This window comes from Rhinolophus hipposideros (assembly GCF_964194185.1).
Source record: "Rhinolophus hipposideros genome assembly, chromosome: 23".
Taxonomy (NCBI): Eukaryota; Metazoa; Chordata; class Mammalia; order Chiroptera; family Rhinolophidae; genus Rhinolophus; species Rhinolophus hipposideros.
The window spans coordinates 20,144,785-20,165,870 of record NC_138069.1 but is presented as its reverse complement, the minus strand read 5'-3'; the positions used below and the strand labels follow the sequence as shown (position 1 = coordinate 20,165,870).

The following is a 21,086-nucleotide window of genomic DNA, read 5'->3' as shown; positions in this document are numbered from 1 at the left end:
AATGACAGGAAGTTGCCTAATGACAGGAAGTTGCCTAAAACCCTAACTCTAACCTCATCAGCTAGTGCATTTATTTCTGAAGAACTGACTGCTACTATAAAGCTCTTCTTTATGGCCGACTAAAGTGTTCCAGAATTGTCGAGGAATAATTCCACATGTCTAAACCAGTAGCACAGGCTAATGGAAAGCGCAGTGGGCTGGGCATCAGCCTGGAGATCCTACCCTCACTGTGTTACTGACTAGCTGGATGACCCATGTAGATCACTTTATTGACTGGACTTCATTTTCCCCCTCTGTAAAATTAGTTCAAGGTTTCTTTTTCACATTTCTTACCCTTTTTGTCTTTATCTGGTCATGGCCAACCCATTTAATTTGATTTAGCTGATTAGGTGTATCCTACGCATATGTATGTATTCTTGCTAATGCCTACTCATTGGCTTTCTATTCCAGATGTCAAAATCCACGGGCAACTTCCTCACTCTAACCCAAGCTATAGACAAATTTTCAGCCGATGGTGAGTATACTTTTTCTTATTATTGCTGTTGCATAGGGTCCTATTCTCAGATTACAGAAGGCAATTTAAAATGGTTGTAATTTCATTTCTTTTTCTCTTTCGTTTTTACCAACACTTTATAAAGTATTTGTATTTTCTTTGTGTACAAGTGCTGTAATACCTAAAACAAGAATTGCTGACGTGATCTTTAGGAACAAACTCAAGCTAAGGTTATCAGAGGTTTCTTTTAAAAGAAACTCACTATAATTTCTACTTTGCTTCTAATTTCTCATTACTTCTAAGATTACATTGGTTTGTAGAAATGTTGAGAGTGTACTGGGAGGCAGCTTTTCCAAAGTATTTCCTCCATTGGTATAAATATGGGTGACTTCAGCCTGGGAGCATTCATTTTCCAGAAGAGCATTTTTGCCCTCGCCTCAGAACTGTTCCGTTTGACCATGACTTTGTCAAGAGAAGAAATGCACTGTCTAACCTGAAGGACTTGTGCATTTCTTACGTCAGTTGGTCTGTGGTCATCATGGCACATGATCATGGCTACACAGTTTGAGACCATGCTCAAGGGGGGGATGGGAAAGACTAACCTAAGTGACTTGAAAAACAATATTTTGAGTGGATACTGTAATGCAAAACGAACAGTACACACTACTGTAGTTAGTCAATATATTTCTTATACGTGGCATAGATTAGCAATTCGGAAACTACTTTATCTGTGTACTGTGATTGAATAAATATATTGTAGATGAGAGCTCACTGTCAGAAAGAAGCTCTAAATAAGTAAGAGGGGAACAAACCTTGTTTGGGATTGGAATTGGCTCTATCAGGATGAACTCATGGTTTTTATGTTATACACAGACAGATATAAAAATAAACAGATGTAGGTGGGGGTTGGTCTATATACAGGCATCCCCGCTTTATTACGCTTCGTAGATAGTGTGCTTTTTACAAATTGAAGATTTGTGGCAACCGTGTATCAAGCAAGTCTATTGCTGCCATTTTTCTAATACCGTTTGCTCACTTCCTGTCTCTGTCACATTTTGGAATTATCGCCATGTTTCAAACTTTTTCATTATTTTATTTCTTTATCGTGGTCTGTGATCAGTGATCTTTGATGTTATTATTGTAATTGTTTGGGTGCACCACGAGCTGCACGTTCCGTAAACTTAATCGAAAAGTGAGTGTGCTCTGACTGTTCCACTGACTGATTCTTTCTGTCTCTCTCACCCTCCTTGGGCCTCCTTATTCCCTGAGACACAACAATATTGAAATTAGGCCAGTTAATAACCCTACAGTGGCCTCTAAGTGTTCAGGTGGAAGGAAGCTAGGAATGATTAAGCTTAGTAAGGAAGCCATGTTGGAAGCCGAGATAGGCTGAGAGCTAGGTGTCCTGTATCAAACACTTAGCTAAGTTGTGAATGCAAAGGAAAAGTTCTTGAAGGAAATTAAAAGTGCTACTCCTTTGAGTGCACCAATGATAAGAAAGCGAAACAGCCTTATTGCTGATACGGAGAAAGTTTTAGTGGTCTGGATAGAAGATCAAACCAGCCACAGCAGTCCCTTAAGGCAAATCCTAAGGCCTTAACTCTCTGTAGATCTGTGAAGCCTAAGAGAGGTGAGGAAGCTGTAGCAGAAAAGTTTGAAGCTGGCATGAGGTTTAAGCAAAGAAGCCGTCTCCATAACACAATACAGTTTCCTCTTTTTGGAAGCAATATAGTGTTCATTGCAAGGATGTCCTATAATTTATTTAATTGGGCTCTCATAGATGTTTTTCTCCAGTTTTAGTTGGTTGAAAAGAAAAATTTTGTTAGTGAAAACTTAGAAGAATCTACTTTTAGGACTAAGAAATAAAATATGTATTAGGTTGGTGCAAAAGTAATTGCGGATTAAAAGGTTAAAAATAAAGGCAAAAACTGCAATTACTTTTGCAACAACCTAATGGTTGTACACATAAGGCACTAATGTGTGTTCTCATGCATTAAAATAGAATATTTTGCTACCTCTAACTGAGGCTGAGATGTTATAGGGATATCTATCCCCAGTTTATCGTTTTTTTCCTTTGCCTCATTAAAGATCACTTTATCTCATTAACTCAACATGCCTGAGAAGAAACACATATTGATGCTAAGTGTATGCAAATCAATACAGATGGTTCAAATATTTTAACAACATCGTTAGGGGTTCTACTTTTGGTGATTTTTATTTTTGCTGTTGATCAGTGGCAGTCGTTTAAAGCATTTGTTATGTCTTAAAATATATGTAGGCTTGGCATTGTACCCGTTGGACTCATAGTTGATATTTAGTAACCAAGTTTTTCAATCACCAATTTTTTTTTTTCCCTTCCTCCAGGAATGCGCTTGGCTCTGGCTGATGCTGGTGACACTGTTGAAGATGCCAACTTTGTGGAAGCCATGGCAGACGCTGGTATTCTCCGTCTGTACACCTGGGTTGAGTGGGTGAAAGAAATGGTTGCCAATTGGGACAGCCTAAGAAGTGGGCCTGCTACCACCTTCAATGATAGAGTTTTTGCCAGGTAATCTATGGACCCCACCCACTTTGTACTTGAGAGTTGCTTAGTGTGGGTGCATGTTTAAGTTTGCTTTTTTCCCCTAAAATAAATTAGATGATAATAGTAGCTACTAGTCATTGAAAGCTTTCTTGTGCCGGGTACTGTGCTAAGTACTTTGAATCTATTATCTTACTTTTGCCTCATAGTAACCTTATGATAAAGATATTTTTGGCTCTATTTTATAAAGAAATTGAGGCTTGGAAAAATTAAGTGTTCATTAAATGCCTCAAAGCTAGTAATTCCAAACTTGGGATATGAATTTGCTCCTGTCTTTCTCCAAACCATTTTACCATACTGTCTTGCATTAAAGTAGGGTGAATGGTTCGAGGAAAAGCAGATTAAAAGAAATGGAGAATTATCATTTTTTTCTCCTTCAAAAGACAATTTATCAACCTCTATGTATCAGGAACCACCCTATGCACTGGTCTTACAAAGATAGATAGGACTTGATCCTTGTCTAGCAGGACAGAAAAACACTTTCCCACCAATTGTAACTGAGGGAATTCAGATGGTGTGTGAGTTCTGGGTTTCTTGGAAGATAAACAGGATTTTTGTAGGGGAGGCAAAAGCCACACAAAGAGTATGGTATTTATTTGAAGTGCAGTATGTGGAGGGCAGACAGAGGAGATGAGACAATTTGAGGCCATATTAGTTCATATTATGAAGGGCCTGAGGCAGCATGAGAAAATTTTTCTTAACTATCTAATATCAGTTGTTGAAAATGCCCCAATTAAACCTGACTACAACTTTAGGTAAGCTATTTTCACATTGTAGTTTGGGCTTCCTAACAGTTTTTATCAAGGAATTTTTGAATAAGCACATGGTTAACAGTGTTGTCATAAATAGGAGTTGGAAGCCGTGTCGGATGACAATATGTACTTCAAAGTGGATAGACGGTGGGGAGGCTACAACCGGCAGGTTTAAAGAACACAGAGATGGTTTCGTGGTGGAGCAGTCTTGAATGTTTCAGGCATTGTTCTCATTTTGCTGTTTATTATTTGCAGCAGGTTTTCATACCTATCTGTACTTGCCTTTAAACTCAGTAACCTTTTTTTCCTATTCAATAGTGAAATGAATGCAGGAATTATAAAAACAGATCAAAACTATGAAAAGATGATGTTTAAAGAAGCTCTGAAAACAGGGTTTTTTGAGTTTCAGGTAGGCTGTTAATTCTTTCAGTAGTTATAAAGTGTCAGTGTGCCTGTGATGTATTTTTGCCCCTTTTCCCTCCTGCAATACCGTAATAACTCATGGAAAGTGGAGACTGAAACTCTTGCAGAGAAAATTTTAAATTCTTCAATAAATTGTGATTGTCAAGTTGCCTTTGATACTTTTCCTATTCTGTTAATTTAATATAAGTAATTCTGTTCCGAGTTGAGCTGTGAGCTTTAATAAAGAGAGTAAATCTAAAATCAGTCATACTTTCCAGGAAAACGTTTTTAAGTTGATTGAAAAAATAAAGGCATAATTGTAACTAATTGTTAATAGTTGGAAAACAAACATTTTCTGAGGTTTTCCACATGGTGTCAGTATTTCCTCAAGTTTGGCAGTTCACATGCTTAAAGTAAAAATGTAGCTTTACTCAATCAGTTTTGTAAAATAGCACATTGGGATTTATGTAACTTGGTTTTCATAGATGTAGTTAAATAAAGATAAGTGCTGAGCATGGCAGTGTGTTGTATTTATAGCCTTTTTTGAACTTAATATCTTTCCTGTATGCTGCTCAGAGCGTTATGCCCTTAGTATGCAGTTTAAGTTGTTCAACTTTTATGTCTGTGACACGATGTCTTTAAAAATGTTTTTCTTGAGACACATAATACTGAAGTATCCTGTGGACAAGAATTAGTGTACATTTACTTGTAAATCATGTACCTTGTTAAAAGTAAAACCTTTATAAAAATTCATTATGGACTTTTAAAAGACTAAAAACTTAAAAATGCATTAAAACAGAGATACTGAATTTTTTTCCTTTTAATTTTATTTTGAAGTATGGGGGGAGAAATGGTAAATACTTTCAAATTTTATAGGCTGCAAAGGATAAGTACCGTGAGTTGGCCATAGAAGGAATGCACAGAGACCTGGTGTTCCGGTTCATTGAGGTTCAGACACTTCTCTTGGCTCCATTCTGTCCACATTTGTGTGAGCACATCTGGACGCTGCTGGGAAAGGTATCGTTATGTCTTTAAGATGTGGTGGGTGGTTTTGATTTTGGTCATATTAAATAAATGTTGTGGTAATGTTGTTACTTAAGAGAAAAAAGACCGAAAGTGAGTATTTCAAGAATAATGCTGGACTCATCATCATAATTATTGTAAAGAATAATTATTTACAGGATAAATTACTTACAGGTTAAACTGTCACTACCTCCTGTTTAGACAGATCCATCACGTATGTGCCTTTATATACACACAGTGTATATATTTGAAAAACACGTGACTATGTGCTTGTGGTTTATCACCTAGTTCCTGTTAGGAAGTGTTATAATACATTTAAATGTATTCAGATATACATTTGAATACATGCATAACTAATACTGTTTTTCCACGTGTTTATTAAAAAGGCGAAAATATTGAGAAATATAATGTTATGAATTGCTTATAAACAAAGATAGAAGTATATATTTGCATAAATATTCTTGTTTTATATAAAATTCAGCATATATAGGGCTGCATATTCAAGGATATTATATTAGCATTCTTACTGTGAGGATAAATTCAATTATTTCTCCCTGGCTTGTAGATAAACAGATTGACTGGTTTAAGAAGTCCTTTCCAACCTTATTAGCCAGATGCTTGTATTTCGCAGTGCATGAACAATACAAAAATGCGCTCATGATGTCTATCCCGAATAGCCATACTTTAAATACTGGATATATTAGTAGGGTAAAAACTCAGAGTGTGCATAATTTATATAACAATGATTAAGTTTAGGCAAATTAGCATTACATAATTTTCTTTGAAAGTGAGCATATGTGTGTGGGTATTAATGTGCTTGTACAATTGAATGCTAATTAAGAATGTAGAGTCAGACTTCACAGCTTGAATTCTGGGGAACATTAGATCAGGGGCTGTGGAAGTGTGCTCTGTGGAGTCAGGGTTTGAACCGTGAGCACAGTTACAGATGGTAGCCTTGCTATGAAATTGTAATCAAGAATCATAAAATAATTGTGTTGTCTAATCTCCTGGAACTTTTGTGTTTTTAATTTAAAAGCCTGGCTCAATTATGACTGCCTCCTGGCCTGTTGTGGGTCATGTGGATGAAGTCTTGATACGTTCTTCACAGTATCTCATGGAAGTAGCACATGATCTCAGACTGCGACTGAAGAGCTATATGATGCCGGCTAAAGGGAAGGTGAAGTCATTTTTTTCTTTCTTTTTTTTTAAAAAAGGTCATTCCTGAAAAGTTATTGGTCAAATAACATTTAACTGTAATGAAAATTAAGACAATTTTCATTAAAATGTGTAGGGCTATCTTCATTCCTAATGTAGTTCTGTGCTATGTATATTTTTTAATATTAAAGATAGTAGCGGTATATACCGGGGAAGGGTTCTTCTCATTTTTGGTTTAGTGAAAGTGATAGATGTGCTTTCCTTTCCTTCTTCCCTGTAGAAGACCGACAGGCAGCCACCTCAGAAGCCTTCGCACTGCACCATCTATGTGGCGAAGAACTATCCATCTTGGCAACATACCACGCTGTCAGTTCTTCGTAATCACTTCGAGGTGATGCCCTCAGCAAACTTTTCTCTAAACGTTGTGTCCTGCCTATGGCACTTCTGTCTTTAGGGTATTGGTGATGGGGTTGGCACAGACCAGCAGCATTGTTTTATTATGTCTAGGCACGGAGCGTTTTTTTGTCATCCTTGATGGCTCGTAAATGGATGCCAAGGGAAAAACTGCTGCTTTTTCATCACTTTTGAAACTTTCATACAAAAATACACTGAATCTGGGTGTATGTAATTAAAGGGTGTGGGACTTTTTCATACGTGTGGTTAAAATTATGAAGCAAAAGGATTGAGTTTGCCGTTTGGATTTGTTTTGACCTGAACACAGATTCATGCAGCCTTAACCTTATTATGTTTGAAAAAAATTGAAGCTTGGCTCTTGAGTAATTTAAAGAAAATGTTTAGGTGAATAATTACCTATAGAAATGGAGAGGCTGATGTTGTTTTTGGCTCTGTCAGGTAAATAGCTATTAAATACAATAGTTCTATTTAAAGAAAACTCAGTATTTAAACTTAGTTCTAGGTTTTCCTAAAGAGAAAAATTCATAGTTCACCTTCCTTCATCCTTTCATATTGAAAATATGGCAACAAAGTATATGTTGTAGAAATTTTTCAGGTTATTAAGAACAATTATTGGTAGACACAAACCATTAAGATGCACCTTAAAAAAGAGAGAGAGACAAAATAGAGATTATGGCCAAAGACTAAAAAGTGATAACATAAAGGAAAAATCCTTAGCTTTCATTTTAGAGACTTGTATTAGAATTTTGCCTCAATAATTTTCATAGTTAATTAAGAAATACTCAGAAAAACTTTTACATTGGCAAAATTTGATGGAGAGAGAAGAGCAAGCATTTTTTAAATTCCTTTTGGACCTATTTTTGTGGAGAACTACTTCCTCTTCCGTGTGTAATAGAAAAAAAAGGTAGCCTTTAGAATCTGCTTACAGATTTTAACTTACGGTAGGTAAAAGAGTACAAGCTCCTTTTGTGGGTAGAGAAATGAAACTGCATTTCATACTAGCATTTTCAAGAAAGCAGTAGAGGAACCAGGTATAGTATGTAATGTCCCAAGTATTAAAACATAAATGCATCACCACTGTTCTTTTTAGAGGTTATATTTTCACTGAGTGTTCCTTGACTAGTTATCATATAGCACTAGTTATCATATAGCACTTTTAGCACTAGTATTACCATCACTGAGTGTTCCCTGACTAGTTATCATATAGTTTCTAAACAGCATCCTCTTTTAGCATTATTGGGAATGATTAGCTTCCTTGAAAACTTTTGTTTTCATCCAAAAGAACTAAAAGAATGTTAGTTTGTAATCAAAAAGAATATTATGTTGAACATGGGCACCTTCTTTGTGACATAAGGAGAAGGACTGTTTCCTACCCTCTTCTTTTCTCTTTCATTTGTTTCAAAGCAACATATTGGCAGTAGAGAAAATTTTTTACCTCCATGTACCTTATTAAAGGTTAGAAATAAAAGTAAATGGATTATTGGAAATCTTAGCATATATTGCTTTTATTTAGACTCATTCCCAACCCTTGGCTTTGATGCTATGTTTCTATAATAAGGAGAAAATAAGTCACCCCAAACTCTGAAAAGGTCGTTTGCTTTATTTCTCTCTCTATTAAAGTGGACATTGGATGTTTGCAGAAATGAATTTACATTCAGGCAGCACATTTGGGACTTACGCATATTAGTAGTGATAGATGGTGCGGGCATTTGTTTTTGAGTAGATGGCAATGATACAACTCGTATTTTTCACAAGTTGATAACTAGAGATTCCTTTTTTGCACGTTTGTGGTAACAGTTTATAACAAAGAATGTTCCAAAGCAGACATTCTATAAATCTTGTTTGATAGTTGTGTAGTTTTCCATTACGATATAACCAATAAAATGCTTCTAGAAGTTTGAAGACAAACAAGATCTTTATAAGACCATTTCGTTTTCTCACCAGGTAAGATCTAATATTGCAATCCCAGAGGTGCCATGTATGTAGGGAAAAAGTTGGTATTTAGCATGATGCACTTGCTTTTCTCCTCTGTCCCTCAAATCATGTATTCTCTGAACTTAGAGGGGATAGGAGACACCCTTCTGGGTTAGTCATTCCCCTGGTCACTTCCTCATGATGCCGGGGGCTGCACTTGCCTCTGTTGTTCTCCAGCAGCCTGGCACAGACCAGACCTCCATGCTGGCCAACTTTCCTACAAGCACCTCTGTCTTGCAGCGCCTTTAAAATATTTTTCTCCGCATTCCTACCCCACTCTCTCTCTCTTTTAGAACAACAGTGGAAAATTGCCTGATAACAAAGTCATTGCTGGTGAACTGGGCAGTTTGCCAGAATTGAAGAAATATATGAAGAAAGTGATGCCGTTTGTCGCCATGATTAAGGTAAGCTGTGGACCTTGTGCAGCTGTGACCACGTGAGTAATGGTTAGATAGGACAGTAGAAGGAAGGGGAAAAGCTTTGGGCACAGTCTTCCCCAAGAAATCTGCTAAGTAAAACAGCTCTTTTCGATTAATGGTTGTGGATAATGAGAGATCAGATTTGGGGTGTACCTGTGGAATTGCTGAGTGTGTGAAAATATGTATTGTGAATGAAAAACTGGTTTAGAATTGCTGTACAAAATGATTCTCTTCACGTTCTACCTTTTCTTCTTTTCATTGTGGGGAAGAAGCATATTCTTTTGGCTTACATCAGGCGGTGTTTACTCGATCCTGTTACTGGAACCAAGAGTCTACATTTGTATAGGTTTAGCTTAACAGGATAAACATTGTTTATAGACAATAGCTCTTGATATTTTGGGCCAGATTGTTTTTTGTTGTGGGAGGCTGTCCTGTGCATTGTAGTATGTGTAGCAATACCCTTGGCTTCTACTCACTAGATGCTACTAGACCCTCCCCCTCATCCCCTACAAGTTGTGACAACCAGAAATGTCTTTTGACATTGCTAAATGTCTCCTGGGGCAAAATCATCACCCTTCCCTCCCGCACCTCCCCCGTGAAGAATCATTGGATTAGACCCTTAATTTTCTTCAAATACATAACTGATCTATGGGTTTTCTTGACAAGGAAAGAGAAAGAAGCTGTATGTTGCTTAAGATCTCAGGCTCTGGGGTCAAGCAAATCTTGGCCTAAATCCTGTTTGCCTGTTACTACTTAGTTTGAGGTCTTAGACAAATAACTTAAATTCTTTGGGTAGTAAGGTTTTTCATCTATAAAATGAGGAAATTAATAGAACCTACCTTTTAAGAGTGCTGTGAGGAGTAAATTAAATAATATAGTTAACACAAATACTACCTGTCAAGAGCAGGCTCAGTAAATGTGTTTTTTTAAAAATGTAAATCAGTGTCTTCCAGCTTGCTAGGCACACATGGTTATTCTCATACTTTAGATTAATTCTCAAATCTGCTAGGCCACAGATGCTTGCCTGATGGACAAGATTCTTAGCTTGTCCTATATTGGAGTAGATTGTATTCTTAGGAAAGCCTTTTAATTCTCTTAGACCAGAGTCAACCATTGAGCCTTATGATATTTGAAGTTTCAGAAATAATTTAAAATCGTGGGTTGACCTGTACCAATCAAGTTGTAATATGTCTGCTGGTATGCCCCTAATTCATTGGTTCGGTATTTAGTGAATGCCGTTGGTCAGAATGCCAGATCCATTGTCAACATATGGATTCAACAAAATATCCCATTATTGGTTGCAAAGACATTGAATTTTTATGGCATACATTAAAAAAATCCAGAGAAACTGATTTGAAAAGTTATATGATATTAGATTCTAGAGTTGGCTTTTTGAAAAACCCGTGTTAGACTATTCGAGTTGTAATATATTTTTTTCAGTCATACTGGTGATTTTCTGGGCATATTTGCTAATGGTTTGAAATTTTGCAAAATGTTTAATAAACCTGGGAATAAGAAAATGGCTTTTTAACACTTTTTTCATGGGAAAAGAAATAGAATTTGGATGGTGAATGAAATCATGTTAGGTTACTTTCATGTAAATTCAACATGTTCTAGGCAGTTAGTTATATTTGTACATGTGAACTTGGAACTTAAAAGGTTCCATTTTGAATGGCAAATATTTTATTTCATGTTCAACAAAATTAAAAATACTTTTTCTATGCCACTGTTTTATAAAACTTTTATGTGCCAGGATCATCTGAGTATCCATATAGTATGACTTTTCTGTTTTTATTTTAACATTTGCAGGAATAGCTTTGAGAATTTTTTGTTTGGTTTTTATTATTAAATCACTATTCTCTGAAATAGCTTTAAAGATTTGATATCTTGGGAAAAAAAACTTTTGTTTTGGTTACCTGAACAGATATTTTCACACATTTATTTGATTCCTTGTCAAAGCAAATTCTTTGGGTTTGCCTATTAAGTTAGTCTAAATAAACAGTGATAAAATCATGTTTATTTTATGAATCTGAAAACCTTGTCCTTCCAATCTTTTCATTGCTGCCTTAATCTTGATCATACTTTAAATGATATTTACTGAGCTAGTAATTTCATTAACAAGCAAACACAGATAAGGGGAAACCATGAGACCAAGGCCTTTCCTTTAAAACTGTTCAAACTGGAAGATTTTATCAATTGAGAGGAGAATGACTATTTAGGAGGAAATATATTCTTTTCAACATATTCTCAGTGTGATTTTGTTTTTCAAAACCATTTTGGCTGTTAGGAAAATCTGGAGAAGGTGGGACCTCGTGTTCTGGATTTGCAATTAGAATTTGATGAACAGGCAGTGCTCATGGAGAATATAGTCTACCTGACCAATTCCCTTGAGGTAAGAGGGGCTAGGGATTGTAAGAACTAGTTAACTATAGTAAACATAATCCAGTTCTTTTGTTTTATAATAAACCTTTTTATAAACTTCATCGTCTGTGTTTTGCAACTTTGCCAAATGTATTAGTCAAAAAATTTTTGGAGGGAAGGAGAATGGGTGGATATAGAAGTTGCAGGAAGAAAAAATGATCTGTTGTCTTATTTTACTTATCAGTTATTCTGTACAGAAAATACTAGCGTTATATGTCTGGATTTCCCCCCCAAAATTATCTTTAAAAAATATGAGAAGACCTTATATTCAAATACTTTAAAAATCTCTCATTATGGGGTACTCTGAATTACTTCTCCCCCTTTACCCCCTTTAGACCTTAGATTCACAGCATTGGATTAATTAAAAACCTGGGTTCGTGCGTGGCCTCTCCTTTTTTTATTATTAATAATGTAATGAACATTCACGAATCTACTACCCCACTCAAGAACTAGAACATTACCAATAGCTTTCACATATTCTCCCTGTTCCTGTGCCAGTCTTAACTTCATATATAGATCCTAAAAATGCTGTCTCTCAGACAACTTAGGCAAAAGGAAAAATAATTTGCTCTAGAAAAATTGTTAGAAGACTCAAAGTGGTTTTAGTGGTAATGAAGACACTGAAGTAAAAAATATGCAAGTTTAGAGTTTGAATAAAATTTCATGAAATATTAGAAGGGAAGATATTTATTTCTAAATAAGCATTTTACATCATGTAATTATAAATGAGTTAATAATTACATTAATAAATATTAGCAGACATCTATTTTAAAGATATTTCTAATTATTCATATATATTTCTGGAGGTCAAAAAACTTATTGGTTCTTTGGAACAATGGAGACACTTATACTTAAGATCATCTTACATTCAGTTATATGCAATATGTTCCATTTCCGAGTTTTTCTATTTAGGTGGGAGCCTTTTATTCTCAAATGCTAAATTTCTGAACTTTATTTATTTAAGTGGATACCTTTTATGCTGATTTTTCTTTTTCTCTTATACAGCAGTTAGATAGATGCCAGATTCCATTATATAAAATGGTAAACATGACTATACAAATAACCATACTATGAGACATCTAAGATCACTGGTTAATAATTGATTACAGATTTCATTTAATGCTCATATGGAAAATAATAAAATTGCACAGACCATTTTATGTTAAGTGGAGAACCTTTGGTGAAATGAGGTGATGATTAATTTCAATTATGTTAAGTGTTACTAATGACTTCCATTTTTCCCTCTATTAGCTAGAACACATAGAAGTCAAGTTTGCCTCTGAAGCAGAAGATAAAGTCAGGGAAGAATGCTGTCCTGGAAAACCACTTAATGTTTTTAGAACAGAAGTAAGTTGAAAGAAATCTCACTGAATAATTTCATTGCATTTTAGAGCTAGAAGAGACCTTAGAGATCATTACATCTAAACCCATCATTTTAAAGATAGAAGGAAGAGAGGTCCAGAGAAGTTAAATGATTGGTTTGGTCCAGGCCGCATAGTTTGTTAGGAATGTGGTGTATTTGAGGTCTCTTAATTCACTGGTTGGTGTAATACTCACTTTTCCTTTGTCTACTATAGTGGATGGCATCAGATGTTATTTATGGGTTTTATGGCATTGGATGTTATTTGTGCGTTTGAAAAATAAAAATATGGTTTTCAAAACCTGGTTTTTATTTAAAAATACAGTGGAAATTGAAGCGTAAAACCTTTTTAAACAGTGACAAGTTGCTTTCATTCTTTAGATGCGTCTTGGTTTGATAATGAATGTTATTCAAGATTTTTTGGTTTCTGGCATAAATAAGATTGATGCATTATCTTAAGTTACGCGGAATTTCCTTTTTCTCCTTTATTTTTTGGCCATTACTGGTAAAGATAAATATGTTTTGGAGTTTTGGGAGATTCTCTGTATTTACTCTTAAAGAATCCATTCAGAGTCGCAGTATTTGGCGAAGTCCAATGGACTGCAGTTGTGAGAGTCCATAATATGCCCGACTTTTCTAGATAAGCAGAGGACTTAGATATATCCTGTTACTTTTACCACATTTAATTGAAAACCTAGCAAACAGCAAAATCCTATTTTCAAATAATGAGGTAATCATGATCATGGAGACTTCCTGAATTTATTATTGTGTAATGAATACTCTTATTATATTAAGATACGGTGGCTTTTAAAGGTGCAGTCACTTGGGCCATGTGGATAGGTACTTGAAATAGTGTTCCCTATACAAATATGTTTATTTCAAGTCACTTTAAAGCATTCCGTTAAGCTGTTAGGTATTTAAGTCTTTCACAAGACTCAGTTGACTTCTTTCCATTTAAAATAACAAACAGGGTCTTTGACTATACAGTTTATATAATGTGGGAGGCATTATGGCCTAGAGCTGGTTCAATCCTGGCTCTGCCTCTTATTGATCATATGACCTCGGCCTACTTGTTAATCTTTCTGGTTTTCAGTTTCTCCTCTGTGAAAAGGGGTCTTAAAGAACTACTTTTCAGGATACAGGAATAACGTCTATAAGGTGCTTTGCACAAGGCCAAGTACGTAGCAGTAATTCAATAAATGATGGTAATTGTAGAAGAGAAAATATAATTGTTATTATCCATCACCAGTATTGATATATGTAGTCATAGTCATTCTTATCTAGGCATTTGGTTGTAAGCATGAGCTGTGTACATATTTTCTTTTGAATTTGAGTATCCCTTTGTCATGATTTTAGAATACCAGAATTAAATCTGTCTCTCATTGGACATTGAAAATGTAGCAGAGATTCCTCCTCCCTCAGCAGTATTCAAGCTTGATTCCCTATGACAATGCTTTTCTCTTTGTTTTCCTAGCCCGGTGTGTCAGTTTCCCTAGTGAATCCCCAGCCATCCAATGGCCACTTCTCAACCAAAATTGAAATTAGGCAAGGAGATAACCGTGACGCTATAATCAGACGTTTAATGAAAATGGACCGAGGAATCAAAGGTAAATGGTTTCCCTGAAATGCACATTGGGCAGTAGCATGTGGATTTGATGAGTTCTAAGCAGAGGAGAGAAAGAAGAGTAACTAGCTGCTTAGGGACAGCTGTGTAATGTTGTTCAAAGAATATTGGACCCAGAATCAGAAAACCTCTATTCTATATGGGACATAGTGACTAGGTAGCTTGGTGACTTGGCCATGTCACTTAAACACTCAACTGATCTCTCTTTTAGTAAAATGAGGACAATGGATTAGATATTTTTCCAAGACTCCATCTAGCTTTCATACTGTAACAAGCAACTTCTCTGAGTGGTTTTCAGAATTAAGGAACACACACTGTTGATATTCCAAACTAACCAGACCGCTGGGTCTGTTTCTGGAGAAGGAAGAGAGAGTCAAGGTTACTAAGCGTGTATCACATATTAGTCATTTAATTCTTTTGCGACACTGTAATGTAGAGGGTACTATTATTATTCCCCTTTTTGCAGATGATGAAGTGGACAGAAAGGCTATGTAACTTGCACAATTGAATTCCTGGAGCTGGAGTTCAAACTTGGCTCTGTTTGACTCCAAAGCTCATATTTTTTCTTATAAATATCGTGCCTCCAGGTAAAAATATATACATAATCTTAATTCCTTATTAAGTCTAGATCTCCTATGATTAGATTTAATGTAATACGTTGTAGTTTTTTTTCTCATCCCCCAGCCAGGTCTTGGGCTGAGCATAGTGTGAAGTTAGCGTGTGTCTGTTTGATTTTTCTTTCCAATTATGATGACGAATTAATATTGAGATTCTCTATTTTATGTTCTCTCTCCTCTTCTTGATGGCAATCAGGAGTTGATTGGGCCACGTTCCATTAGTGTAAAATTTTTCTAAAGGGACTTGCAAATCCCAGACTGACCTAATTTATGGAAATATATTCAGGGTAACAATATTCCATGAACAGAGGAGACTTAAAGTAGCCCTTTGGAATTCATTCTACCTTGGATTTTTTTGTTCTCTTTAAGTCACTCGTCTACCTTCTGTGGATGTTTCTTGAGAGACTGTCATGTGCAGTGCATGTAGAGATAAGTGTATTTGTAGGACTCCACGTGTGTACTGGGGGGCTCGGGGGACCCACAAAGCCCTGTCATCAAGTGAAGGAATAGAGACTAAGCTATTGACATCCATAATCGTAATCTAAGGAGAAACTCCTGAGTGCAGTAAGAACGGTATAGATAATACAGAGGGTGCCAAAAAAATGTGTACACGTGTTAGGAAAGGAAAACTATTAAAATTGTAATAGTCAATATGTACCTGTGACAAAAGATGAAGACAAGTCCATGTTTGACTTCTGCAATGACAAGAGGTGCTCAAAGTGGTTCCCATCAGCGTCCAGACACTTCTGATTACGGCAAACTGTTGCTTGAGCAACGTTGACCAAAGTGTCCACTTGTATAAACATTTTTCTGGCATCCCCCGTATTTACAGCACAGAAAAGGATGAGATTATTTCCAGCTGTGGTGATCAGGGTGCATTTATGGAGAAGACATTGTTTAGATGTGGGGTCTTGAAAATGCTCTCTGTAAAGGTAAGGAGAAAGAGTGTCCTAGCAGGAGGGAAACACTAATACTCGTTACACTGTGTATCAGCAGTATATTAGTGCTAGGGATTTTATTGTCTGTAGACTTTTTTAAAAATTATGGTAAAATATACATAACATAAAATGGACCATTTTGGTATTTTTAAGTGTACAGTTCAGTGACATTGAACATTCACATTGTTGTGCAACCGTCATACTACCCATCTGTAGAACGTTTCCATCATCCCAAACTGACCCTGTACCCATTAAATATTAACTCCCCGTAATGCTACCTCCATTTAGTCCCTAGTAACCACTGTTCTGCTGGCTGCCTTTTATGTATTTGACTGTTCTAGGTACCGTAGATAAGTGGAACTATACACCATTTGTCCTTTTGTGTCTGGCGTATTTCACTTAGCAAAACGTCTTCACAATTCATCCATGTTGTTGCTGGCATTTCTCATGTTCCCTCAGTAAACCAGGTATTGTGGAATGATAGTGCCATCCTTAGAACTTATAGGCCACAGAAAGCAGAACTTGAAAAATTTGAAATACGAACATACAGGAAGCCTTCCATTTGGCTGTTTTATGTTGCATATATCCAATCATGAGATTTTTGTAATAGGAAGAACTCTTAGCCATGAAAAACAATATGGTAGCTTTTAAAGAAAAAGGTATTTGTGTGAATCCACTAGATAGGATTATTATGAGGTTGTAGCACATGAGAAGATGTATTCTTTATTGAAAATTGTATTGTACAGTGTTGTTAAACCTGCCTCCCTTGAAAATTTACAGAGACACAGCACTGACTACTTTCTTCACATTGTCCTGAAATGTGTTTTCTGTATCTTGTCTTTTCTCACTGAGCCTCTGGCATAATTTGTACATCCTTTGTCATACTAGCTGTGAATAATATTGTCATGAAGTGCTTTAAGTTTGGTGTTAGTAGCTGCTGTGAATTTTAGACAATAGAAATGTTAGGGGAGTTTGAAATTGATATTCTTCCAAATATCTACAGAAGAGCTGTAACTGTGAGGCTTTTCCAAAAGCCCTCAGGACACTTGGATATCTCAGAGGGACAGAGTATGTGAAATGGGAGAGGAGTGAAATTCAATAACATATTGCTCGGTCTGTCTGTTGCAATAGCAGCAAATCATCCAATTAGTGCAGTTGTATTGAGGGTGATTATAATCTAGGTCCAGGAGGAACTGAGCTAAAACCATCATTTTACTCCACAAAGACCACTGAGCACCTATTTGATGATAATGACTTTAAATCATTCGCAACCCATGCCACATATGAACTAATAACTTGGAGGTGAAAGGCTCCATTTCCCATTTGCAATCCCTAGGGACTTTCAATCACTCTCATCTCTTCCCTAAGTGCCTTAAATCTTCTGTAGCTGCAGACTCAAATTTCAACATTTTCCCTGATAAGAGAGGTCTGGGATAAGAAAAGATAGTAAAACCATTAAGAAAGCTCCAAGAATTATTGGTGGTGGTGAACTACAGGGGAAACATCAAAGCAAATGTGTTTTGTCACTTAGAAGCCTCATTGTGTATTAAGGCTTCTTTGAAATAGTTCGATTCAGAATTGCTTGGAATGACGAGGGAGGTCTCTTTTAGAGACCGAGAGAGAGACAGAGACAGAGAGAGGGAGGGAGAGAGAGAGAGGCAGTAAAAGGCCTTGTGCATAAAATCTGCTGGCAGGACTCGTCACTGCTTCCATAGCAAAATAATTTGGTGTCACTGCCGTGCATGTTGAATTGTAATAGCTGTTCAAATGAATTGTGTTCTTCCTCCACAATAAGACCGTGGCTGTCATACGGGCTGTAGCTGCTCCTTTCCCGTTTTAATGTTCAGGGCTTGTGTTATATCTGGGAATAGATTACACAGCCTCTGCAAAGACTCTCCAAAGACTCTCAGGCAGGGTTTGCCTTCATGGTAGTTGCAGATAATTGCGCTGTAAGCCCCAAGATCCCTGCTCTAAACTTGCAGTCCTTCAGCCTTTGTTTCCCTGAGGAGAATAGAATGCCTAGATAACTCGTACTCCTGGCATAGCCACCAGCTGCTTTAGTGTTTCCTTTTATCTCTTATCCCTCTCTTGCTAAGCTTCATACGCTCAAAGCAACATAAGGGAATGTAACTCATGGACCACCCAGAAATCTGCTTTAGAGAGGGGTGGGAAGTAATTCGGAAAATGTCTTCTGTTTCTGTAAATCAGGTTAAGCATAACTAGCCACGCTACATTTAAATTGAGATATACACCCAGAGACGGCATTTGCAGTCATTATGGTGTTTTCCCATCATATAAAATAAAACCATGTGATGTTGGGAAGTCGCAGAATTGCTGAAATAAATACATTTCTTTCAGGCTCAGTTGTTGGCAGGATTGTTGGCTCATAAATTTGTTCAATGGACAAGTGCTTTCTTTGCCAGGAGCCATCTTATCAGCTTGCACAAGAGCAGATCAGGAAAATCTCCAGCAAGGGAGGGTTGGAGCTGATTCAAAAGCTTAAAGTGCTGAAATCTGTGTCCTTACCCTTCTCATCAGCTTGTTAATACAAACACTTTCATCCTTCGAATAGAAGAAGAAACTGCTAATGCTATTTGTTAGAATAGCAACTCTTTTTTCCAAAAGTATCTCCCAATAAAAGCTACAACTCTTAGTTTTAACATATTCCAGGAAGCAAGACAAGAAAGAGAAATAAGTTCTAGACTTCTTGATATTCTGGGAAATGGTTAATTGAAGTATATACAAAGTGATTTGAGAGCCCATGTAGGATAATGCTCAAAATTGCACTCAGCCCTTCCCCTTGGTTTTTAATTCCAGGGTATGTGCTATACAGAATCTCTGACAATCTTTGATCCGGGCCAAAGCCGACAGGGGATGAAGATTTGTTAGATTTAGCTTTGCTTTCTGAAACTGGGTTTTGTTTAATAATCTGATGAAAATATTTTTTAGATATAACAACCAGTGTGTTTAAAATGTGAATTATCAGACTCAGGCATGGGTTTGAATCGGTGACTATAATGAAATGTTCATGTTGATGATCTCTTTCGCCTGTAGATCTTTCCAAAGTGAAACTGATGAGATTTGATGATCCACTGTTGGGGCCTCGGCGAGTTCCCGTCCTGGGGAAAGAGCACACTGAGAAGACCCCCATTTCTGAGCATGCGGTTTTCCACGTGGACCTCGTGAGCAAGAAAATTCATCTTACTGAAAATGGGCTCCAGGCCGACATTGGTGATACTATTATCTATCTGGTTCATTAAACTCATTCACATTGGAGACTTATCCTGTTTTGGGGTGATACTACTACTTATGCCTACAGATGGGCTAAAAGGACTTTAGGCTGACCTCAACAGATGTCATTTCTAACTATCAAATTCTGCATGTAATCATAGTTATACCAAGTCATCTTGGATTCCTGGACCTAATAAATTTTTGTTTTCCCTTCTTGGGGTCTCTAAGAAAAACAGTTTATACCATACTTTGTTTTCTTTTTTTTTAAACAAATTATTGCTTAGTTCCTAGAGGCTTCTAGTCTTTCAGATTAACACAACAGTGTCAGTATGCTTCTTTTGTGCGGTGTACTTTATACTATTTATGAAGGCTAAGGTTTTTCTACCAACTTTTTATATTATATCCTTATGGACTTAGGTGTATTTCTTCTTTAAAAACAAACACATAATAAAATAGATAGCTAGTTTTACTTTTTATTTATTTTATTTATTGAATTTACTGGGGGGTAACATTTGTTAACATACAATTCCATAATGCATCATCTGTGTATTGCATTGTATGTTCACCCAAAGTCAAATCTCCTTCTGTCACCATGTTTTTTACCCCTTTACCTTTTTCTACTTCCCTTCCTCCCCACTTCCCTATGGCAACGTTTCACTAAACTGTTGTCTGTGTCTGTGAATTTTTGTTTGTCTTGTTCGTTTGTTGCTTTCAATTTTATATCCCACATGAGTGACATCATAAAAAAGCTCTCATCACCATTTAAAAGAACAAATGAGAGTATTTTGACTTGACTATGATCACCAAGTATTTTGTATAAAGAAGAAATAGATCTTGTATTTACAAGAATTTTTTTAGCTTTAATATATTCAGTTAACCACCAATGTATTTTTCCAAGAATAATGTCAATAGTTTATAAACAGTTTATTTCATCTACACTAAATTTAGGTATTTTAAAAGATAGAATCCCCCCCCCCCCCAGAAATCAGCATTTATTAAATTTGTCTTGAGTTTTATTGTGTTTAGAGACCATGCTGACTGTATTGCCAATTTATTCTTTTATTCTTGAATGCTGGAATTTCTTGATATTGTCTGTGCCGTCTATCTTCATTTGAGGAGAAAATACTAGGTATTGACTGGCAGAGGAGAAAAACATTTCCATTTCTTGAAGGGTTCAACATGGGGAAAGACCCTAAGGAGCCTGAATTCTTTCATGTCATATAAAGAGATTTTTATTGAGCTGCTTTATTTTGCTCTCTACAATTTGAGATTTCTAGGCCTAGTTGAATGCTTTATCATGGACTCATTAAAGCAAATCATAAAATTTTAGAGCTGAAAGATCCCGTAGAGATCATCAAGTGCAAATGATTGATCTTCTGGGGCAGACAATATAGCATCATATGTATCAGGCATTGAAGTCAGACCAGCCAGGTTAGATTTCTGTTTCTTCCCTTTGCTACTTGGGTGATCTTGGCCAATTACTCAGCCTGTTTCTCCATCTGTAAAATGGAACTAATAATGGACCTATATGCTAGGCTTATTGTGAGATTGTTTAGATGCAACAGTCTAGGAAAACCAAAATCATCGTGTTCGGCAAGTGGTAATGTTACTTCAGAAATGTTACTGATGATGATGATGAGCCTTCAGTAAATGTTAGTGGTGAATAATAATAATAATAATAA

General features: G+C 36.3%; 1 protein-coding gene across 1 annotated transcript in view; it reads left to right on the top strand.

Annotated features, from left to right (window-relative positions):
- Positions 1–19,873, top strand: part of LARS1 (leucyl-tRNA synthetase 1) — a 52,215-nt gene extending 32,342 nt beyond the window's left edge. The window contains exons 22-32 of the mRNA XM_081035487.1: positions 451–514; positions 2,858–3,041; positions 4,145–4,235; positions 5,105–5,245; positions 6,288–6,428; positions 6,687–6,797; positions 9,088–9,198; positions 11,501–11,605; positions 12,886–12,981; positions 14,469–14,601; positions 19,228–19,873. Coding sequence (XP_080891613.1) covers positions 451–514; positions 2,858–3,041; positions 4,145–4,235; positions 5,105–5,245; positions 6,288–6,428; positions 6,687–6,797; positions 9,088–9,198; positions 11,501–11,605; positions 12,886–12,981; positions 14,469–14,601; positions 19,228–19,433 — 1,383 coding nt within the window. The 3' untranslated portion in view covers positions 19,434–19,873. The remainder of the gene's footprint in view (positions 1–450; positions 515–2,857; positions 3,042–4,144; positions 4,236–5,104; positions 5,246–6,287; positions 6,429–6,686; positions 6,798–9,087; positions 9,199–11,500; positions 11,606–12,885; positions 12,982–14,468; positions 14,602–19,227) is intronic.
- The last annotated feature ends 1,213 nt before the right edge of the window (positions 19,874–21,086 follow it).